Raw genomic sequence first — 18893 nt, forward strand, 5'->3', positions numbered from 1 at the left:
CGGCGCGCGCCCCGGTGCGTTCCGGGACCTTTCCGGCCTCGGCGCTGGATGCCGGACTGCCGGTGTCGGGAGTGACTCGTGCCCGGTGCAAGTGAGCACCCGGACAGTCCCGCAGTCGGTCCCCTTACTCCGGTCACCAGGGGAGCCCCGGCCGAGGAGCAGGAATGACCGGCATCCCCTCCGCAGCCACGCGGAAGAGGCTCTCGCTTGCTGGTTGGTATTGAACTGCTTAGGCTTCGGATAGAAATCCAGAATGGCTACGCTTCAGGCTTGGTCCACCCCCACCTTCGTTTCACCTTAAAGACACCAAGACAGATCTTCGCTGGTGGGACAGAGATAACCGAACTTGGCCTGGACCCCTTACTCTAAGACCCATTTTTCTGAGACAGAATATTCCAAAATGGAAAGCGCTGCACGCAGAAGACACTTTTATCTATGAGGCTGTGATCAACTGAGCATAAATGCATCACCTCATGTTTCCGTTCCTTTAAATCTTGTATATCTTCTTTTTTCCCGCTTCTGTCAGAATTCAAGTATCTCGGGCAGGTTTGGCGCTCCTCCCTCCCTTCTGTGTACTTCATAGCCTAATGGAAGTGTGCACAGCGCTTGGAGAGCTCACTTTTCTTTTTTCAACCTGCCCCACCCCCACCCCCAGCCCCGTTTTATTGACCTGAGCGCACTTTTCTTAAATGTGGAAAATCGGTCTCCTGTATCCTCCCTCTTCCGAAATCGACTCCTAGCCTCCCTTCGCAGAAGGTTCCCTAGAAGGTCCTGGCTGTAACGGCCAGGACTTGTTTAAGGAACTCTTACCTGTTCCTTTCCCTACATTTTTCATGATGCTTAGGGAGGCAGGGTAGTCAGGTGTCTGTACTTGAAAGATAAACACATCTACTGGTAGTATCAGGGAGAGGTCTATTTTTCTTCCCTTTGTGGACTGTTCAGTCTTCGTATGGAGACCTTGGTAGAAATAAGGAGAAATAAATCCCTCTGATACCATGCTCAGTCTCACTCTTTCTGGAATTATCTACTGTTAACAGTGTGGTGTGTAACCTTCCAGGCCTCCTCCTGGGCGTTTACGGACATTTGTTGAAATCTGTAGCTTTTGCTTTCTTTTTAAATGATAAAATGTTGTATAATGAAGTTTGTTTGCAGCTTGCATTTTCTCCCCCTTTTTTTGAAAGTAATAACGTATCACGGAACGTTTTCCGGATCAGTGTGTAAAGATTCACCTCATTGTTTACTGCTGTAGAACATTCCATAGCACGGGGGTTGGCCAGTCACAGTGATGGATATCTAAGTTGTCGTTTCAGCTCTATGAGACATGCTAAGTTGTCATTTCAGTTCCACAGAGAAAGATTTTGTTACTGTATGACTGACCCAACTTTTGGGTAGCAGTCTGGTAGGATAGATTCCATCCATTTCAAACAGATTATTCATTTCTAATATTTATTGGGCCTCTGTCAGTTATAAGCATTGCACTAGGTGTGGGATTCCAGAGATGGGGATGACCATGTCCTTGCCTTTGGAAAAGTCAGTCTGTTGGGAAACATGTTTATGGTTTCAGTGTACTTATTTATTTATTTTTTAGTTTATTTTTTGAGAGCGAGAGGGGAAGGGGCAGAGAGAGGGGGAGAGGATCTGAAGCGGGCTCTGAGGCAACAGCAGAGAGTCCGATGTGGGGCTCGAACTCATGAACCTCGAGATCATGCCCTGAGCTGAAGTTGGACGTCCAACCGACTGAGTCACCCAGGCGCTCCTCAGTACTTATTAAAAACCTATTGAATGTGTGCAAATTGGGACACTAAGAAGGTCAGTTTGATCTGCTCCTAAATGAGCTCCCATCCTCGGGTTATCCTTGGTGGGAGTACAGTTTTGCTGCAGCTACGGTTTTCGACCTGGGTATCTGTCCCCTTGGAGGTGCGGCAGGTGCAAGTGCTCTGGAGAGTCACCTGTTTTGTTTTCTGACCAGAGAGGACCCTAGTGTTTCACAAGAACAAGTTGTAAAATGATGGGAAAATGTTAAGGTAAAACACCTGATTTAGATTGATGAAGGCAGCTGAATTCACTAGTTTTCACTTAGAACAACATGTTAATAACATTTGAGGACTACATCGCTTCCCCCAACCTGAGCAGAAACCCTAAAGTTGCCATCTTGCAGGACATGTGCAACTGTCAGAAGATTAAAGTGAACACATTTAGCAGGAGCATGTGCATACGTTATAAACCATGCATGTTACATCATGTGCTGAGGGCAGTGTTAATCAGGACAAACATCCTGGTTCAGGAGAATTTTAAAAATTAGTTGTCGGGGCGCCTGGGTGGCTCAGTCGGTTAAGCGTCCAACTTCAGCTCAGGTCACGATCTCACGGTCCGTGAGTTCGAGCCCCGCGTCGGGCTCTGGGCTGATGGCTCGGAGCCTGGATCCTGCTTCCGATTCTGTGTCTCCCTCTCTCTCTGCCCCTCCCCCGTTCATGCTCTGTCTCTCTCTGTCTCAAAAATAAATAAACGTTAAAATAAATAAATAAATAAAATTAGTTGTCATTCAGCAACTTCCATCTTAGGTTTAGGTAATGTTTATATATATTCACTAAGAGACTGTTTGTAATAGCTTTATTCATAACGGCCCCAAATTGAATATTACCTAAATGCCTATCAATAGTTGGATGGGTAGGGGTGTCTTGGTGGCTTAGTCGGTTAAGCATCCAACTCTTGATTTCAGCTCAGATCATGATCTCATGGTTCGTGAGATCAAGCTCCGTGTTGAGCTATGCACTGACAGCTCAGAGCCTGCTTGGGATTCTCTCTCTCTGTCTCTGTCTCTCTCTCTCTCTCTCTCTCTCTCAAAATAAAAAAAATAGTTGGATCGGTAAATAAATTGTGGTGAATTCACACAATATAATTCTATACAGCAATGAAAATGGTCTATGATTACAGTCTGTGACTTAACTAAAGCCCACAAAGCTAATACTGAGTGAAAGAAGCCAGAAGCTAAAGGGTACATACTTTATGATTTCAGTTATATAAAGTTTAAAACCAGGCAAAACTAAGCTATGGTGATAGAGGTGGAGACGGTCCTTACCCCTGTGGGGTGCTTGTGTTTAGAAGAGGACATAACACGCTTCTTGGGGGTGCTTGCCGCGCTCTGGTTACCATGCTGGTTGCAATGGCTTTGTGAAAATTTAATGGGCCATGGTATGTTTGCTTTTCTATATATGTTATACCTTAATAAAATTTTTAGAAGTTATTTTAGAAAATTTTTAGAAGTTATTTTGTGTCACTCAAAAGACTAGAAGGTTTGATTTTGCTGGAACCCTGAGACAGGGGAAAACTCACTTTTAGCAGGAGAGGCTGTACCTAGATAAGTTTTTTTTTTTGTTTTTGTTTTTATTTTCTTTCTTCACCAATGATTTTAGAATTACGAAAGAAATGTGATTGAAGAAAACTGAAGAACATAGGAAAAACAAATAGTAAAATAAAAATCACCCACAATTCCATTTTTTAAATTAAACACTTAGCATTCTGATGTATATGCACACACTTTAAACTTTAATGGAGATAATATTTTGTGACTGTAATTCCGTTAATTTTCCTATGTCATTTTTCCTCTACAGAATTTTCAGTGGCTATTCTTATAGATTTGTATAAAGAACTACAATAATTTTATTTACCAACATTAGTATTTGACAATTATGTTGCTTCCTTTTTTCCCTTCTATTATAAAATTGCAGTAGACACTTTTATTGACAGATATTTATGCAAATCTGTCCCCTATAATCTACTTAGGATAAATTCCTAGAAGTGCCTATGCAGGCTTAAATTCCTCTTTAGGCATTTGATACATATTGCCGAGTTGCCCTCCAGAAAAGTTTACCATATGCCCTACCAACAGCAGTGAATGACAGCCCCTGTATCTTTAATAATACTGTTAAGGTTACAGAGGTGCCTGGGTGGCTCAGTTGATTAAGCATCTGACTCTTGATTTCGACTCTGATCATGATCTCACTGTTCATGAATTTGAGCCCCACACTGAGGAATGCAGAGCCTGCTTGGGATTCTCTCTTTCAAAATAAATAAAACTAAAAAACATTGGAAAAAAATACTGATGCAATTCTCCAGTCCTGGTATTATGAATTTGAATTGGATGGAGTGAGGAGTGGATGAGGAGACAAAGTACTGGGGACATTTCCCAGTTTGCATTGAGATGGGAATGATTATGTGTCCAGAGAAAGCAAGGCTTTTTGTGTTCTTGAATTCTGTGATTTCACGAACACCTAGAAAATCACTCAGATTTATGAACAAATTTATGGAATTGACTTCTAAAAACAAAAATTTAAATCAAGCACCCAGAGGTGCCTGGGTGGCTCAGTCGGTTGAGTGTCCGACTTCGGCTCAGGTCATGATGCCATGGCTTGTGGGTTCGAGCTGACAGCTCAGAGCCTGGAGCCTGCTTCGGATTCTATGTTTACCTTCCCATCCCCTGCTCATGCTCTGTGTCGCTCTCTCTCAAAAATAAATAAATATTGTTTAAAAAATAAATCAAGCACCCAGAATATGGGGCTTCAGAATTGGACAGACCTGGATTTGCCTGCAAGCACTACTTCCTACTTGTGTGACTCTAGGCAAGTTGTTTAGCTTTCCTGAGCCTCAATTTCCACATTAAAAGCGACATGCTGGTACATGCCTCACAAGGTTGATGTACAAGGGGGTAAAGTGCTTAGTAGAGTGCTTGGAACATCCTAAGCACCAAGTACACGTTAGTTAACCACTTGTTTTTATTATTACTCTAGAGAAATACAACTTAAAAATGGGCACTACTGCAGTTGTTAAAAGCTTGGTTAAGTGCTTTGCCAAGTTCATGGGGAATTTCCCTTCCCCCCCCCCTTTTTTTTGGCCAGATTTTCACAATCAATAATGAGCTAATTGCTTCCTCCTGTTTCCCTGTAACTTTGGAACCTGTATGGGGAGACCTCTGAGTTTGTTGCTGAAGCGGAAACTTTAGCTGTCCTGTTGCTAAGGTGGAAACTTTTTTTTTTTTTTTTAAAGTTTATTTATTTTTGGGATAGAGAGAGACAGAGCATGAACGGGGGAGGGGCAGAGAGAGGGAGACACAGAATCGGAAACAGGCTCCAGGCTCTGAGCCATCAGCCCAGAGCCTGACGCGGGGCTCGAACTCACGGACCGCGAGATCGTGACCTGGCTGAAGTCGGACGCTTAACCGACTGCGCCACCCAGGCGCCCCAGGTGGAAACTTTTGATAGCCTTTTAGGGGTTAAGAGAAAAAAACCCAGACTTTTCAGTAGTCTAAAAAATGGTTTTCTACCCCAGAGAGCCACATGAGGCAGGAAAAAAACAACAAAAAAACAAAACCTGATAGAAAATAAAAGTTTGAAGCCAAAACAAGAAAAGTTCCTGTTTTGCTCCAGTGAATATGACTGTTTTATACATCATGGGCAGCATTTTGCTAATGCAGAAAAGAGAGGCCGTTGCTAGGCAATCCTTGATTCTGAGTTGCGATCCCTTTAATTTCAAGCTAAAGACTTGAATTGCTTCTTTAGTCCCTTCAGAACTCAAAGTTCTCCAAATGCAGAACTGTAACAATTAGTACATCATTTTCTGTGTAGTTCCTCTGCTTATCTTCCTCACTATACTGAAGTTCCTGGATTCAGACAAGTATAACAAAAAGACAAATCCTGGTGTATGTTCTGACAAGTACAGCCTAGCTTCACACTCCAGAAAAGCATCTAATTAAAGGTTAGGGAACTGAAGAACTTTGATGTGCTTGCCCAGAGAGTCACTTGAACCTCATAGAGACTCCCGTTTCTCACCGGAGATAATGATACTTCTGCAGATGGTTGCTAGGAAAGTCCATAAAAAGTGAAAGCACTCTGTTAGGTATAATTAATTGTATGAAATTCAGGGCTGGTTACTGGCAGTCATTCCTATGTCTGTCTCCCATGTTGGTGGTTGAGCTCCCTAAAGGGCAAGAACCACCTCTTGTTCATATTTATATTCTGGGCATTTAGTACAATTGCAGGGATAGTGAGTACTTGATACATGTTTGTCTAAAGGAGGAAGGGAAGGAAGGCAGTGAGTCTGAAGAAGTGCAGTGGGTCACCAATCCCTGCCTTTGTACCCTCATCAATAAGACCAAATGGGCATAGGCCTTCCCAGGTTCAAATAGGAAGTAGGAAAACTCTGGACCTCTGCTGTTAGACAGTAGGGGGAGCACCTAAGTCAACAATAAAGATGCCACTCTGCTGTTCACGTCTCTATATTTCACATTGCTTGTTTTCTTTTCTTGAAAAGTGACTTATGTACAACCTTGTGTTCAAGTGTACGTGGTGTTTATATACATTACAAAATGGTTACCACATAGATCCAGTAAACCATCTGTGGCCATACAAAGTTTGTGCAATATTATCGACTGTATTCCCTATGTTGTACATTACATCCCTCTCTCTTTTTTTTTTTGTAAATACCTCTTAATCCCCTTTATCTATTTCACCCATCCTTCACCCCTTGTCCTCACATCACTGCTTTTTTTTTTTTAATGTAAACTCTGCATCCAACATGAGGCTTGAACTCATGACCCTGAGATCAAGAGTCACATGCTCCACCAACTGAGCCAGCTAGGTGCCCCCCACATCACTTCTTTTAACATGTTATTCGTAGTCTTAACGATTGATGTAACACACTTGCAAAAATCCCAATGAGTAGTACAAAATATACTCAGCAGGTGAAAGTGGGTCCAGGCTACTCCCCATTTATACTTCTGCACATGGGTTTAGATGTTGAAACTGTGAAAGAGGAAAGAAATCTGAGCTAGAAGTCAGGAAATCTATGTGCTATACAGTTTCTTCTCCTCACTTATCTCTTTAGCAAATGGACACTACCTTTCCCGTCAACCAGATTGAGGAGAGGCGGGGGGAAGAGGAAAATCATCCACATTTATTCCTTCAACCAAACACAAAGCCTCTACCGGGCTCTGTTAGGACTGGTCATGGTAAACAAAACACAGCCCCCGCGTTCTGGGATCTCCAGCTGGTGGGAATAAAGATAACATTTTCTGGAAATAAAAAGCTGTGGGGGAGAGAGATGCAAAAACAAACTTCACAGATACCACATGGTCACTTTTTCATATGTCCGTAGGATCTCAAAATGACTGTCACTCCTGTACAGAGAGAGCTCCTTGTGACGCCAAAGTGTACACCTACAGTTTTCCCCAGGAACACTTGCTTTAGCCAGAGATGTAAATGGTGGGTGGCCACGGAATATCTTAGACACTTGCCACTTGTTAAATGACTCAGCTCCCAGAGCTGCCACTTCCAGGCCTTTTCCCACGTTCGGCTTATGTCCCATACCCTCCCACTACGGAAAGGGAAAAAAAGCCCACGTTCTTGAGAGTTCCTGCCCCACAAGTATTTCCTAGCTTCGTTAAGAAACAGATTTTACATGTCTAATTCATGCCACACTGACAGAGGGACACAAAAATGAACGTAAGACACTGATTGTGGTGCGCAATCCGTATCTCGTTGCAGACACAAACTTCTAACTTTATGTCTCCGCTCCTACAGCTGAAAAGCCAGTTTCATATACATTGGTTTATTCATGCCTCAAAACCGTCGTAGGTCATAATCCGCTTGAGCACAGTGGGTTACAATTAAGGCGTGTGATATTCCTCATCTTGATCCTTCAGTGCCCACGAATTTAATAAAGGAGGAAACTGATGCTCAAAGAGGTGAAGGGTCCAGCACTTCAGAAGCACTTTAGCCAGCGCAGGTACAGAGCCGGTAAACAGGCCAACTGCGGGGCGAGGGACCGGCGGGGAGTCCTACCTCACGCGGCCCCGCCCACTCTCCCCGCCGCGGGAAGCTGTCACCTGGCCGCCAGGGCGCATGTGCACTCAGGCCCCAGGAAGCCGTCGGCTCACGTGATCCTCCCGCCACTCTCACATGACCTCTCTCCAAGAGGCGGGGACCTTCGGCCAAGATGGCGGCCTACCTGCAGTGGCGGCGTTTCGTTTTCTTCGACAAGGAGCTGGTGAAGGAGCCGCTGGGCAACGATGGGGCTGCTCCCGCGGCTGCACCTGCCTCAGGGCCCGCTGCTTCTAAGTTCCTTTGCCTTCCTCCTGGCATCACTGTCTGCGACTCAGGCCGAGGGAGCCTCGTCTTTGGAGATATCCTTCCTCTGGAGCTGTCTGTTCCCTCCCCGGATCCCTGAAGAGATCCAGCTGGGATGGAATCTGTCGGTCAGAGGGGTTCGTGTTACGTGACACTTTCCTTTAGGTGGGCGCCCAGTGGCTCCTTCTGTGGCCTGAGGGAAGAAAGGAGGAAGTCCGTTCTGTAACTTGTTGCCAACTGAGCAATCGTGGGCAAGGCAACCTCTTCGGGCTTCCATTTACTTCTCTGTGAAAGAGGTGTAAGATACCAGTTTGGCAAGGTTATTTTTAAGATCTAAACAGCGCATGCAGGTTGGTTTTACAAGATGAATGTGTAAGGTGGCATGATCTCTCCTGCCCAAATTGTGGGCAAGGAGATACATGAGACTAGAAGTTTGCTGCTTTGTTCTTCATATTGTTGCTACTAAACTCTGGTCTCCGTTTTCACTGTTTTTAAGATGGAGAACTTTTAGGAGATAATATGTGGAGAAATTCTTGAAAATTTGAGAGAGATTAAATAATATATGTTAGTAGTTGTCTGGGATCTGGTCTAAATAGAAGTCTCTCTCTTTGGAAAGGAGGTTCCTTGACTATTCTACACATATGGAAGGCCAAATCTGGTTCTTGCCCCGCTCTCTACAGCTTACAGGCTTCCAAGCCTACAAACTACGGGTGACACACCTATATCAGCTGAAGCAGCACAATATTTTGGCATCTGTTGGTGAAGATGAAGAAGGCATCAACCCCCTGGTGAGTCCCAGAAAGGAAGTGGGAAAGGCCCAGGCCCTGGGAATGGCTGTTGGAGGGTGAGTAGTATTCACATATCTGAGGTCTGTTCACAGGTAAAAATCTGGAACCTGGAAAAGAGAGATGGTGGCAATCCACTCTGCACTCGCATCTTCCCTGCCATCCCAGGAACAGAGCCAACTGTTGTGTCTTGTTTGACTGTCCATGAAAATCTCAACTTTATGGCCATTGGTAAGCGGAAGAAGGCAAAGCTAACACTCCGTGGTTTTTATAGATTTTCTTCAGAGTTGCTTTTGCAGCTTGTCTTCATTGTTTTAATGAGACCACTTTATACTGAACTAAGGCCTTTGAGATAGTAAAGTTTGGAGCGGGAAAGCATTTAGTTTCGTTCTTTGAAAAAGAGCCTGTGTGCACCGATTTTTATGTTAACCATTGGAAGAGTTAGATATAAGGAGAAAGCTTGTTACTTCTTTTTTTAAGTTTATTTATTTTGAGAGTGAGAACGAGTCAGGTAGAGGGGCAGAGAGAGAGAGGGAAAGAGAGAGAATCTCAAGCAGGTTCCATGCTGTCAGCACAGAGCCCGACACAGGGCTCAATCCCACAAACCATGAGGTTATGACTTGAGCCGAAATCAAGAGTCAAATGCTTAACTGACTGAGCCACCCAAGCACCCTGAAAGCTTGTCACTTCTAACAAGTGCCTTAAATGGTCTTTTTCCCCTTCTGTGCTCCCTGATCTTTTCAGCCTCAATGAAGTGCTGTTTCCTGGTCCCCTACAGGTTTCACAGATGGCAGTGTTACATTGAACAAAGGAGACATCACACGGGACCGGCATAGCAAGACCCAGATTCTGCACAAGGGCAACTATCCTGTTACTGGACTGGCGTTTCGCCAAGCGGGAAAGACCACTCATTTGTTTGTTGTGACAACTGAGAATGTTCAGGTATGATGGGGGCCTGCACTGTTAGGGGCAGGCAAGAAAGGGGCCTACGATAAGGAAATGATGAGAGGCAGGGTTCTTAAACTCTTCATCATGTAGCCTTGAGTCATTTGCCCAGCTTAATGTTTTATTTTTTCACTTAAGAGGCAAGGAAGAGTCAGAGTTAGGAAAAGAACAATGGGCTTGTAGTGAAAGACCTGCTTTTTTTCCCCTAACTTGTTAAGTAACATCGGACAAGTTATTTTACTTTGTTGGTGTCTGATGCTCTTAATTTCTAACAGTCTACTCCCAAGTATGGTCTTGGTAAAAGTTCAAAATTATTGCATTTCTTGTAGTGGCAGTTTTCCTGTAGTTAGTGCCCATACACACAGAGGGAGAAAATGTGGGTGATGGTAATGGACAAAGCAAGGAGCCAGGGAAAGTGTTAGGGTGCTAAGAGTCAAAAAGAAAGAGAGCCAGTATGGAGATGGGAATACCTTTGGGAAGGCTTAGATGCCCCCTCCTGAAAGGGAGCCTGTTAACGCCTTTCTTCTTGCAGTCCTATATAGTTTCTGGAAAGGACTACCCTCGTGTGGAGTTGGACACCCATGGTTGTGGCCTGCGCTGCTCAGCTCTAAGCGACCCTTCTCAGGACCTGCAGTTCATAGTGGCTGGAGACGAATGTGTCTACTTGTACCAGCCTGATGAACGTGGGCCCTGCTTTGCCTTCGAGGGCCATAAACTCATTGCTCACTGGTTTAGAGGCTACCTTGTCATTGTCTCCCGTGACCGGAAGGTTTCTCCCAAGTAAGGACTCCAGGGGGAAGGGAAAGGGAGAAGGCTCCACTTGTTCGCCAGAATTAGCATGATTTTAAAATCCTAATACCCCAATCCTGTCAGTCTGCTACTTTGGTTTTCTGTACATTGTCCTCACACTTAGATTCAGTTGTAACATTTTTACTGAAAAAATGTATTTTTGCTACAGGTATTTGCTAAGTGCCCTAGAACGCCCCAGGGAATTTTTGACCTGTTTTTGTTTTTTTTACTCTTCAGTCAAAACACACTGGGTGGCGGAACAAGGAAATGAACAGTGGAGAAGCTATAAAGGGCTGGGGAATGCAGGACACAGTATTTTTATTCTGAGCCACCTGAAAAGGGGTGGCAGGCTCTTCCTCATGATGGAAATGATCCGTGTCAGTGTTTATCTTCAGTCAGCACTAAGCGCAGTATCTCACATATACCAGGGGCTAATTATATGAATGGGTGTTTGGATGTTCTTAATTTTTTAAGCCACCCCTTATGTTAATGGTAGGATCCTGAAAGGTACGATCAGGTCTATGTGTTCTCTTCCTACAACTGCCCATGCAATGCTGCATTTATGGGATATGCTGCTAGAGGGGCCAGAGGGTGATTTGTTCTGGGCAGAGTAGGCAGCACCAAAGTTGTCATGGAAAGAGGAGCTGGTGCAAATAGCTGGTGCTTTTTCTTTCCCACACAGGTCAGAGTTTACCAGTAGGGACTCCCAGAGCTCCGACAAGCAGATCCTCAACATCTACGACCTGTGCAACAAGTTCATAGCCTATAGTGCCGTCTTTGAGGACGTAGTGGACGTTCTTGCTGAGTGGGGCTCCCTGTACGTGCTGACGCGGGATGGGCGGGTCCACGCGCTGCAGGAGAAGGACACACAGACCAAACTGGAGGCAAGGCCACCAGATTTCCAGAGCTGGCCACGGGCACCCAGACGCAGGTGTAGGAACAGGCTCCTCTTGGAGGCCAAGTCACCTTGGCCAGGGTGTTTCCTTCCCTTTGGGGCACAGCCTTACCTAGCTCCTTTAGGGCCGAATTACAAGGTAAATGGCCTGGGATGAGGTTTTAAGAGTAAAGTAATGGCTGAGAGCCTGAGTCCACTCTCAGGGTCCATTCTGTCCGCAGAGAGCCTTGGAAAGTAAGGCCATGTTGGACTTCGGGGTATCTGAGAGGTCTTGCCCTGTCTAGGATCTAGGCAGATCAGAAATCCAGGACCGTCTGGCTTGTGTGTTGTAGCTGCTTTCTGGTAGGGTGTCTCCTGAGGACTGCTTCTAGTAATTTTCTAATCTCTCTCCCCTTGCAGATGCTGTTTAAGAAGAACCTATTTGAAATGGCCATTAACCTGGCCAAGAGCCAGCACCTAGATAGTGATGGGTTGGCCCAGATCTTCATGCAGTATGGGGACCATCTCTACAGCAAGGGCAACCACGATGGGGCTGTTCAACAGTATATCCGGTTAGTCTTGGGTGCTTTAGGATATAGCTCTGAATGCAGCCAGATAGACTAACACCTAGGCTTGGGTTAGGGGAGTGGACTCCACCAAAAGGAGCCATTCTTTTTCCCTGCAGAAACTGTGATGGCCTGGGTGAGAAGTTGGTACAGTTCACCGTAAAGGGAACATTTAGGGTCAAATATTACATGACCAGGGTGCAGTGGAGCTGATGAGTATCTCTTGTTTTAAACCTTATTTTGTTTTTACCTGTGTATCTATATTTTTTAAGTAGGCTTCACACCCAATGTGAGGCTTGAACTCACAACCCAGAGATCAAGAGTTACATGCTCTACTGACAGAGCCAGCCAGGTACCCGTTCTTGTTTAGGCTGGCCTTTGTTACTATTCATTTTTAGGGCACCTGGCTGGCACAGTTGGTAGAGCACACGACTCTTGATTTCAGCATCATGAGTTCAAGTCCCACATTGGGCACAAAGCTTAGTTTAAAAAAAAAAAATTCATTTTGATCTGATTTGTTTGTTTGTTTCTTTTGAGAGACACAGCACAAGTGGGGGAGGGGCAGAGAGATGAGGACAGAGGATCTGAAGCGGGCTCTGCACTGGCAGCAGAGAGCCCGATGGGGGGCTCAAACTCATGAACCATGAGATCATGACCTGAGCCAAAGGCAGACACTTAACCGACTGAGCTACCCAGGCGCCCCTTGATTTGATTCTTTAAAGGGAAAGGGTATTCATCTCTTGGCTTCTACAGTTTCTTCCCTTGAAGAAACCCTAATTCTTGAAATTTTCTGCCCTACTAAGAGGTGGTGTGAACCTGTCTGGCCTCTCTACCTTTCTAGAATTCCTATCTTCAGCCATATTTAAGAACCAGTGCTGTGTTAGCCTTGCATCTCATGTGGTCTGCAGTCTAGTAGCATTGATATCATCCAGGTCTTGTTAGAAATACAGATTCACAGGCCTCCCCCCAGACGTGCTGAGGATCTGCAAGTGATGCCTAGGCACATGAAAGAGAAGTACGCTGATCCAGATGCTGTTTGATGCACGTGTCTCTCTAGAACCATTGGAAAGTTGGAGCCATCCTATGTGATCCGCAAGTTTCTGGATGCCCAGCGCATCCACAACCTGACCGCCTACCTACAGACCCTGCACCGGCAGTCCCTGGCCAATGCTGACCACACGACCCTGCTGCTCAACTGCTATACCAAGCTCAAGGACAGTTCGAAGCTAGAGGAGTTCATCAAGGTGCAGGGTGGTGGTGGTGGTGGTGGTAGATTCCCCGAGGGCCCCACTGAGCGGGAGGTGGCTTTACCAGGGTTTGCCCCTTTTTCAGCAGATGCAGGGAGAAGAAAGGGCTCACCTTATTTGGGGACCAGGACCCTCTGGTCTATAAACTGGGAAGAGGAATAGCCTTTCCTGCTAGTTCTCTCCCGTCTCCCTCTTGTTTTTTGATGCTTGAACTTTTGAGGGTATGTAAGCTCAGGGAATTAACAGTGGTGGGCCCCTGGGTCCCCAGAGGTGTCCCTGTAATAGTAGGGGAAGAGGAAGACTTTAGCTCTTAAAACCTTACTGAGAAGTAGGAGAACCTAGTGTTTTAAAACCATGGACTTTCTTTAATTTTTTTTTTTGTCTCCAACCCTCCCGGCCGCAACTTTATTGTTATCTTAAGAATCTGTCAGGGGCGCCTGGGTGGCGCAGTCGGTTGGGCATCCGACTTCAGCCAGGTCACGATCTCGCGGTCCGTGAGTTCGAGCCCCGCGTCAGGCTCTGGGCTGATGGCTCAGAGCCTGGAGCCTGTTGCCGATTCTGTGTCTCCCTCTCTCTCTCTGCCCCTCCCCCGTTCATGCTCTGTCTCTCTCTGTCCCAAATAAAATAAATAAACGTTGGAAAAAAAAAAAAATTTAAAAGAATCTGTCAGGGGGCACCTGGCTGGCTCAGTTGGTAGAACATGCAAATCTAGATCTCCAGGTCGTGAGTTCAAGCCCCACATTGGGCCTAGAGTTTGTGTTAAAAAAAAAAAAAAAAAAAAAAAAGAATCTGGTCTCAGATGCAGGTTTCCTCTCCCTTCCCCAACCACAACCTTTCTGTGAATGATTTTGTCTGACGTCTCCCTGGCAGACCAAGAGTGAGAGCGAAGTCCACTTTGATGTGGAGACAGCCATCAAGGTCCTCCGGCAGGCTGGCTACTACTCCCATGCCCTCTACTTGGCTGAGAACCATGCACATCATGAGTGGTACTTAAAGATTCAGCTAGAGGACATTAAAGTAAGTGAGACTCTTGACCCAGACAGAGACCTGTTCTTTTTCCAGGACATCCCCGGAATGATGAAAGTACTTCCTGGTGGGAAGGCAGGAGCATGCGCTTACTCTGCCCTTACCTCTCCACAGAATTATCAGGAAGCCCTTCGGTACATCGGCAAGCTGCCTTTTGAGCAGGCAGAGAGCAACATGAAACGCTATGGCAAGATCCTCATGCACCACATACCAGAGCAGACGACCCAGTTGCTGAAGGGACTGTGTACCGACTATCAGCCTAGCCTCGAAGGCCGAGGTGACAGGGAGGCTCCAGGCTGCAGGGTGAGACGTCAAGGAGAATGGCTTTTGGACAACAGGGATCACTTCCGGGGCCTCATGGATACCACACCCACTCACTCGGCCTCCTCTCTCCTCCCTTGCCATCCTAGGCCAACTCAGAGGAGTTCATCCCCATCTTTGCCAACAACCCTCGAGAGTTGAAAGCTTTCCTAGAACACATGAGTGAAGTACAGCCTGACTCCCCGCAGGGCATCTATGACACACTCCTCGAGCTGCGGCTACAGAACTGGGCCCATGAGAAAGATCCACAGGTGAGGCCTGGCGAAAGCTGCAGCAGATGCTGGAGAAAAGACAGCCCTTCCATCTTTTGTGGTTGCCTTTTGCTGCATTCTTTAGACCAGTGACCCCTCACCCTTGGGGGCTGACTGGTTCCTCCGTGAAGAGGCGATCGAAGAGGCAGTTGACTTGCCTTGTCACAAGAGAGCTTTGTGATTTTTTTCCCCCTTATGCCCAGCAACTCTACCCTCCTTCCCTAGGTCAAAGAGAAGCTTCATGCAGAGGCCATCTCCCTGCTGAAGAGCGGCCGCTTCTGCGACGTCTTTGACAAGGCCCTGGTCCTCTGCCAGATGCACGACTTCCAGGATGGGGTCCTTTACCTCTATGAGCAGGGGAAGCTGTAAGATTTGGGGCAACTTCAGGGAAGGGGGAGGATCCGGTTTTCCAGGGACAGCCACTGAGGTGCGCCTTGCCCCGGCCCCAGGTTCCAGCAGATCATGCACTACCACATGCAGCATGAGCAGTACCGGCAGGTGATTGCTGTGTGCGAGCGCCACGGGGAGCAGGAGCCGTCCCTGTGGGAGCAGGCACTCAGCTACTTTGCCCGCAAGGAGGAGGACTGCAAGGAGTATGTGGCGGCCGTGCTCAAGCACATCGAGAGCAAGAACCTCATGCCACCGCTTCTAGGTACTTCAGAGGGCGGTAGGGAGGGGTGCAGGCTGCCCACAGCTCTGGGGCAGGGGCGCTTCCATTCTATCGAGAGGGTGCTGCTCGGTTCACTGTCTTGTTTCCTTCCGGGCCCAATCTCAGTGGTGCAGACTCTGGCCCACAACTCCACAGCCACCCTGTCTGTCATCCGGGACTACCTGGTCCAAAAACTACAGAAACAGAGCCAGCAGATTGCACAGGACGAGCTCCGGGTGCGACGGTACCGAGAGGAGACCACCCGCATCCGCCAGGAGATCCAGGAGCTCAAGGCGAGGTACTTGGCGACTAGATATGTGGAGGGGGGATAATCTTGTTCTTCACTGGGTGTCATTAAATACTTTTCATAGAGGATTGTATGAAAATATGTTCAAACTTTGCATTTTTGAAGATCTGTTTTAATGGAAGAATTCCAAAGAATGGTTTATTCCATAGATCGTTATTTATTAGGTTTTTGGAGGATGTTAACTTGCAGCAGGTGTTTTTCTTTTTATGAGTCTGTATTTTTTTCTAAAGACACATTTTTTTTTTTTTTTTTTTTTTTTTTTTAAGAGAGGGAAAGGGAGAGAGGGCGAGAGCAGGGGAGGGCTGTGAGATCATGACCTGAGCTAAAATCAGGAGTCAGATGGCAAGCACTGATCTTTTTTTTTTTTTTTAATTTTTTTTTTTTCAACGTTTATTTATTTTTGGGACAGAGAGAGACAGAGCATGAACGGGGGAGGGGCAGAGAGAGAGGGAGACACAGAATCGGAAGCAGGCTCCAGGCTCTGAGCCATCAGCCCAGAGCCTGACGCGGGGCTGGAACTCACGGACCGCGAGATCGTGACCTGGCTGAAGTCGGACGCTTAACCGACTGCGCCACCCAGGCGCCCCGGCAAGCACTGATCTTAACACAGACAGAAAAAAGCCCTGCCATGTGGAGCTTACAACATAGAGGTAGGCAGGCGCTGAATACATTCAACAAAATATTACAGTATGTCAGATGGTGATAAGGTCTAAGGAGAAAACTAGTTTAAGAAGGGGAGTGGGGTGCTGTGTGTGTGTGTGCGCGCGCTCGTTTATAAGGTGGCAGGAAAGTCCTCACTGGAAGGATCACGTCTAAGTAAAGATCTGAAAGGTACAAGTTCCCCAGCTGTGGAACGAATGTCACGGGGATGAAAGGTACAGCACAGGGAACGTAGTCGGTGTGGTAATCGTGCTGTGTGGTGACAGATGGTAGGTACACTTGTGGTGAGCGTATAGCGCAACACACAGACTTGTCAATCACCATGTTGTACACCCAAAAATAATGTAACGTATGTTAATTATACTTCAATTAAAAACAACAACAAAAAAACGGCGCCTGGGTAGCTCACTCGGGTTGTGTCCGACTTCAGCTCAGGTCATGATCTCAAGGTTCACGGGTTTGAGTCCCGTGTCAGGCTCACTGCTGTCAGCTCGGAGCCTGCTTCGGATCCTCTGTCCCCTTCTCTCCCCGCCCCTCCCCCACTCGTGTGTGTGTGCTCCCTCTGTCTCAAAAATAAACAAACGTGAAAAATTTTTAAAAACCGTGAAAGACAATTTAGTGGTGGTTGTGAAAACTGAACCGGTTAGCCGGACTTGCTGGAAGCACGCTGAGACTCTGCAGGCCCCGGGCGGCATCCTCATTTCACTCCCTTTTGGTGGTTAAGAGCAAGACCTTGTAGTCCCTCGACAGGGACCCCTCATCGACTCCAGCCACCTTCTCTCTGCACCCGGCTCTTGGCTCTGCCCCCACTCTTTGCCACTCCTTTCTGGTCTCCCTTGCCTGCAGTCCGAAGATTTTCCAGAAGACCAAGTGCAGCATCTGTAACAGTGCCTTGGAGCTGCCCTCGGTCCACTTTCTCTGCGGCCACTCCTTCCACCAGCACTGCTTTGAGAGTTACTCGGAAAGTGATGCTGACTGCCCCACCTGCCTCCCTGAAAACCGGAAGGTCATGGATATGATCCGGGCCCAGGAACAGAAACGCGATCTCCATGATCAGTTCCAGCACCAGGTGGGCATGAGTGGGTAGATGACTGCCCCACTCACGGAGAGTCACCGGAGCATTCGCTTCTTTTCTTTCCTCCTCCTCAGGACAGGACACCTGCAGTTCTGATTCTTCTCTCCTCTTTCCCTGCAGCTCAAGTGCTCCAACGATAGCTTCTCTGTGATTGCTGACTACTTCGGCCGAGGGGTTTTCAACAAATTGACTCTGCTGACCGACCCTCCCACGGCCAGGCTGACTGCAAGCCTGGAGGCTGGGCTGCAGCGGGACTTGCTCATGCACTCCAGGAGGGGCACTTAAACAGCTCAGGGGAAGGGGTGTGATAGTGGAGGCACAGTAGTAGGGACATGGGGGACAGAGGCAGGGCTGTTGCACAGGAGTCAGGCAGACATGCCCAGGACTCCACCCTGATCTGATGCCATAGCCCTCAGGACTAAAGAGGACTTTTTCTCCCTTCTTCGGCCAGCCCGCCATTCCTCCTGTTGACTTTTTGAGCAGTGTGGATCATTCCAGACCAGCGGGGGAGGGTACCTCAGCAACCTCTGAGTGTGGACAATAGCTGCTTTGTTCTCTATCCAAGGGCACCAGGCTGTGCTTGGGTCCTTGCTCCCAGAGTCTATAAATAAAAGAATATAATGGTTTGGGGGTTGAAGGTTTTGTTCTGGGGACTTCCTGGTGATTCTTAATTGTGCAAGATGTACTTTCCCTCTGCTCTTGTAGAACTCCAATTCCCTCCTTGCAGGGTTCTTTGAAGATTAGGTTGACAAGACCTCATTCCAGTAATGGGTGGGGCTGGTGGCCTCCAGTAGACCAGTTTACTGAAGAGCCTCAGTGACGAAAGGCCTGGTACCTGAGCTCCAGGAGCAACCTGGACCAAGGCCCCCAGACTAGCGCCTGCTCTTTAGTCTGGCTGGTCTCAGTGGCTCTTGTTTGCACAAAATACTCAAGCAGGAGGCAGATTCTGGTGGGAATCCTGGGGTTTGAGCCTGCCTTCATTATGCATAGGTTGGTGTCTTGCCGGATTTAGTACCAAGTGATAAGATAGAAGGGCCTTGGTTGAAACGCTTTTTTTCCTACCTCTTGGAAGCTGCCCATTGAAGTTTGTCTGGCTACGTGTCTGCCTACAAATGTGTCGGAAGACTGCTCTTACTTGTTACTCAGCTGAAAAGTAACTCGGACATTGTGCTTTAGAGTTTAGGTAGTATGTGGAAAAGGGAGAGTACAACTGTATTTGCAGTGGCTACGAATACAGACTTCGGGGCCGCTGACCTAAGTTTGAATCCTAGTTTGATT

The 18893-nt window shown here is 47.0% G+C and overlaps 1 protein-coding gene across 2 annotated transcripts; it reads left to right on the top strand.

Moving 5' to 3' along the window:
* The first annotated feature begins 64 nt into the window (after positions 1–64).
* On the top strand, positions 65–18241 carry VPS11 (VPS11 core subunit of CORVET and HOPS complexes). 2 transcript variants are annotated; one of them, XM_030332562.1, is made up of 17 exons: positions 65–213; positions 7969–8176; positions 8760–8908; positions 9001–9136; positions 9684–9847; positions 10383–10630; positions 11322–11523; positions 11934–12085; positions 13137–13323; positions 14197–14343; positions 14467–14655; positions 14763–14924; positions 15150–15289; positions 15374–15576; positions 15700–15871; positions 17387–17609; positions 17736–18241. In XM_030332562.1, the coding sequence occupies exons 2-17, from the start codon at positions 7990–7992 to the stop codon at positions 17898–17900; spliced, it is 2826 nt and encodes a 941-aa protein (XP_030188422.1). In that variant the 5' UTR covers positions 65–213; positions 7969–7989; the 3' UTR covers positions 17901–18241. The 2 variants fall into 2 exon arrangements, with proteins under 2 accessions (XP_030188422.1, XP_030188423.1); XM_030332563.1 differs by lacking the exon at positions 65–213 and having other exon boundaries at positions 7986–8248; positions 8801–8908.
* Positions 18242–18893: the final 652 nt, after the last annotated feature.

The sequence above is a fragment of the Lynx canadensis genome, chromosome D1 (genome assembly GCF_007474595.2).
Source record: "Lynx canadensis isolate LIC74 chromosome D1, mLynCan4.pri.v2, whole genome shotgun sequence".
Lineage (NCBI taxonomy): Eukaryota > Metazoa > Chordata > Mammalia > Carnivora > Felidae > Lynx > Lynx canadensis.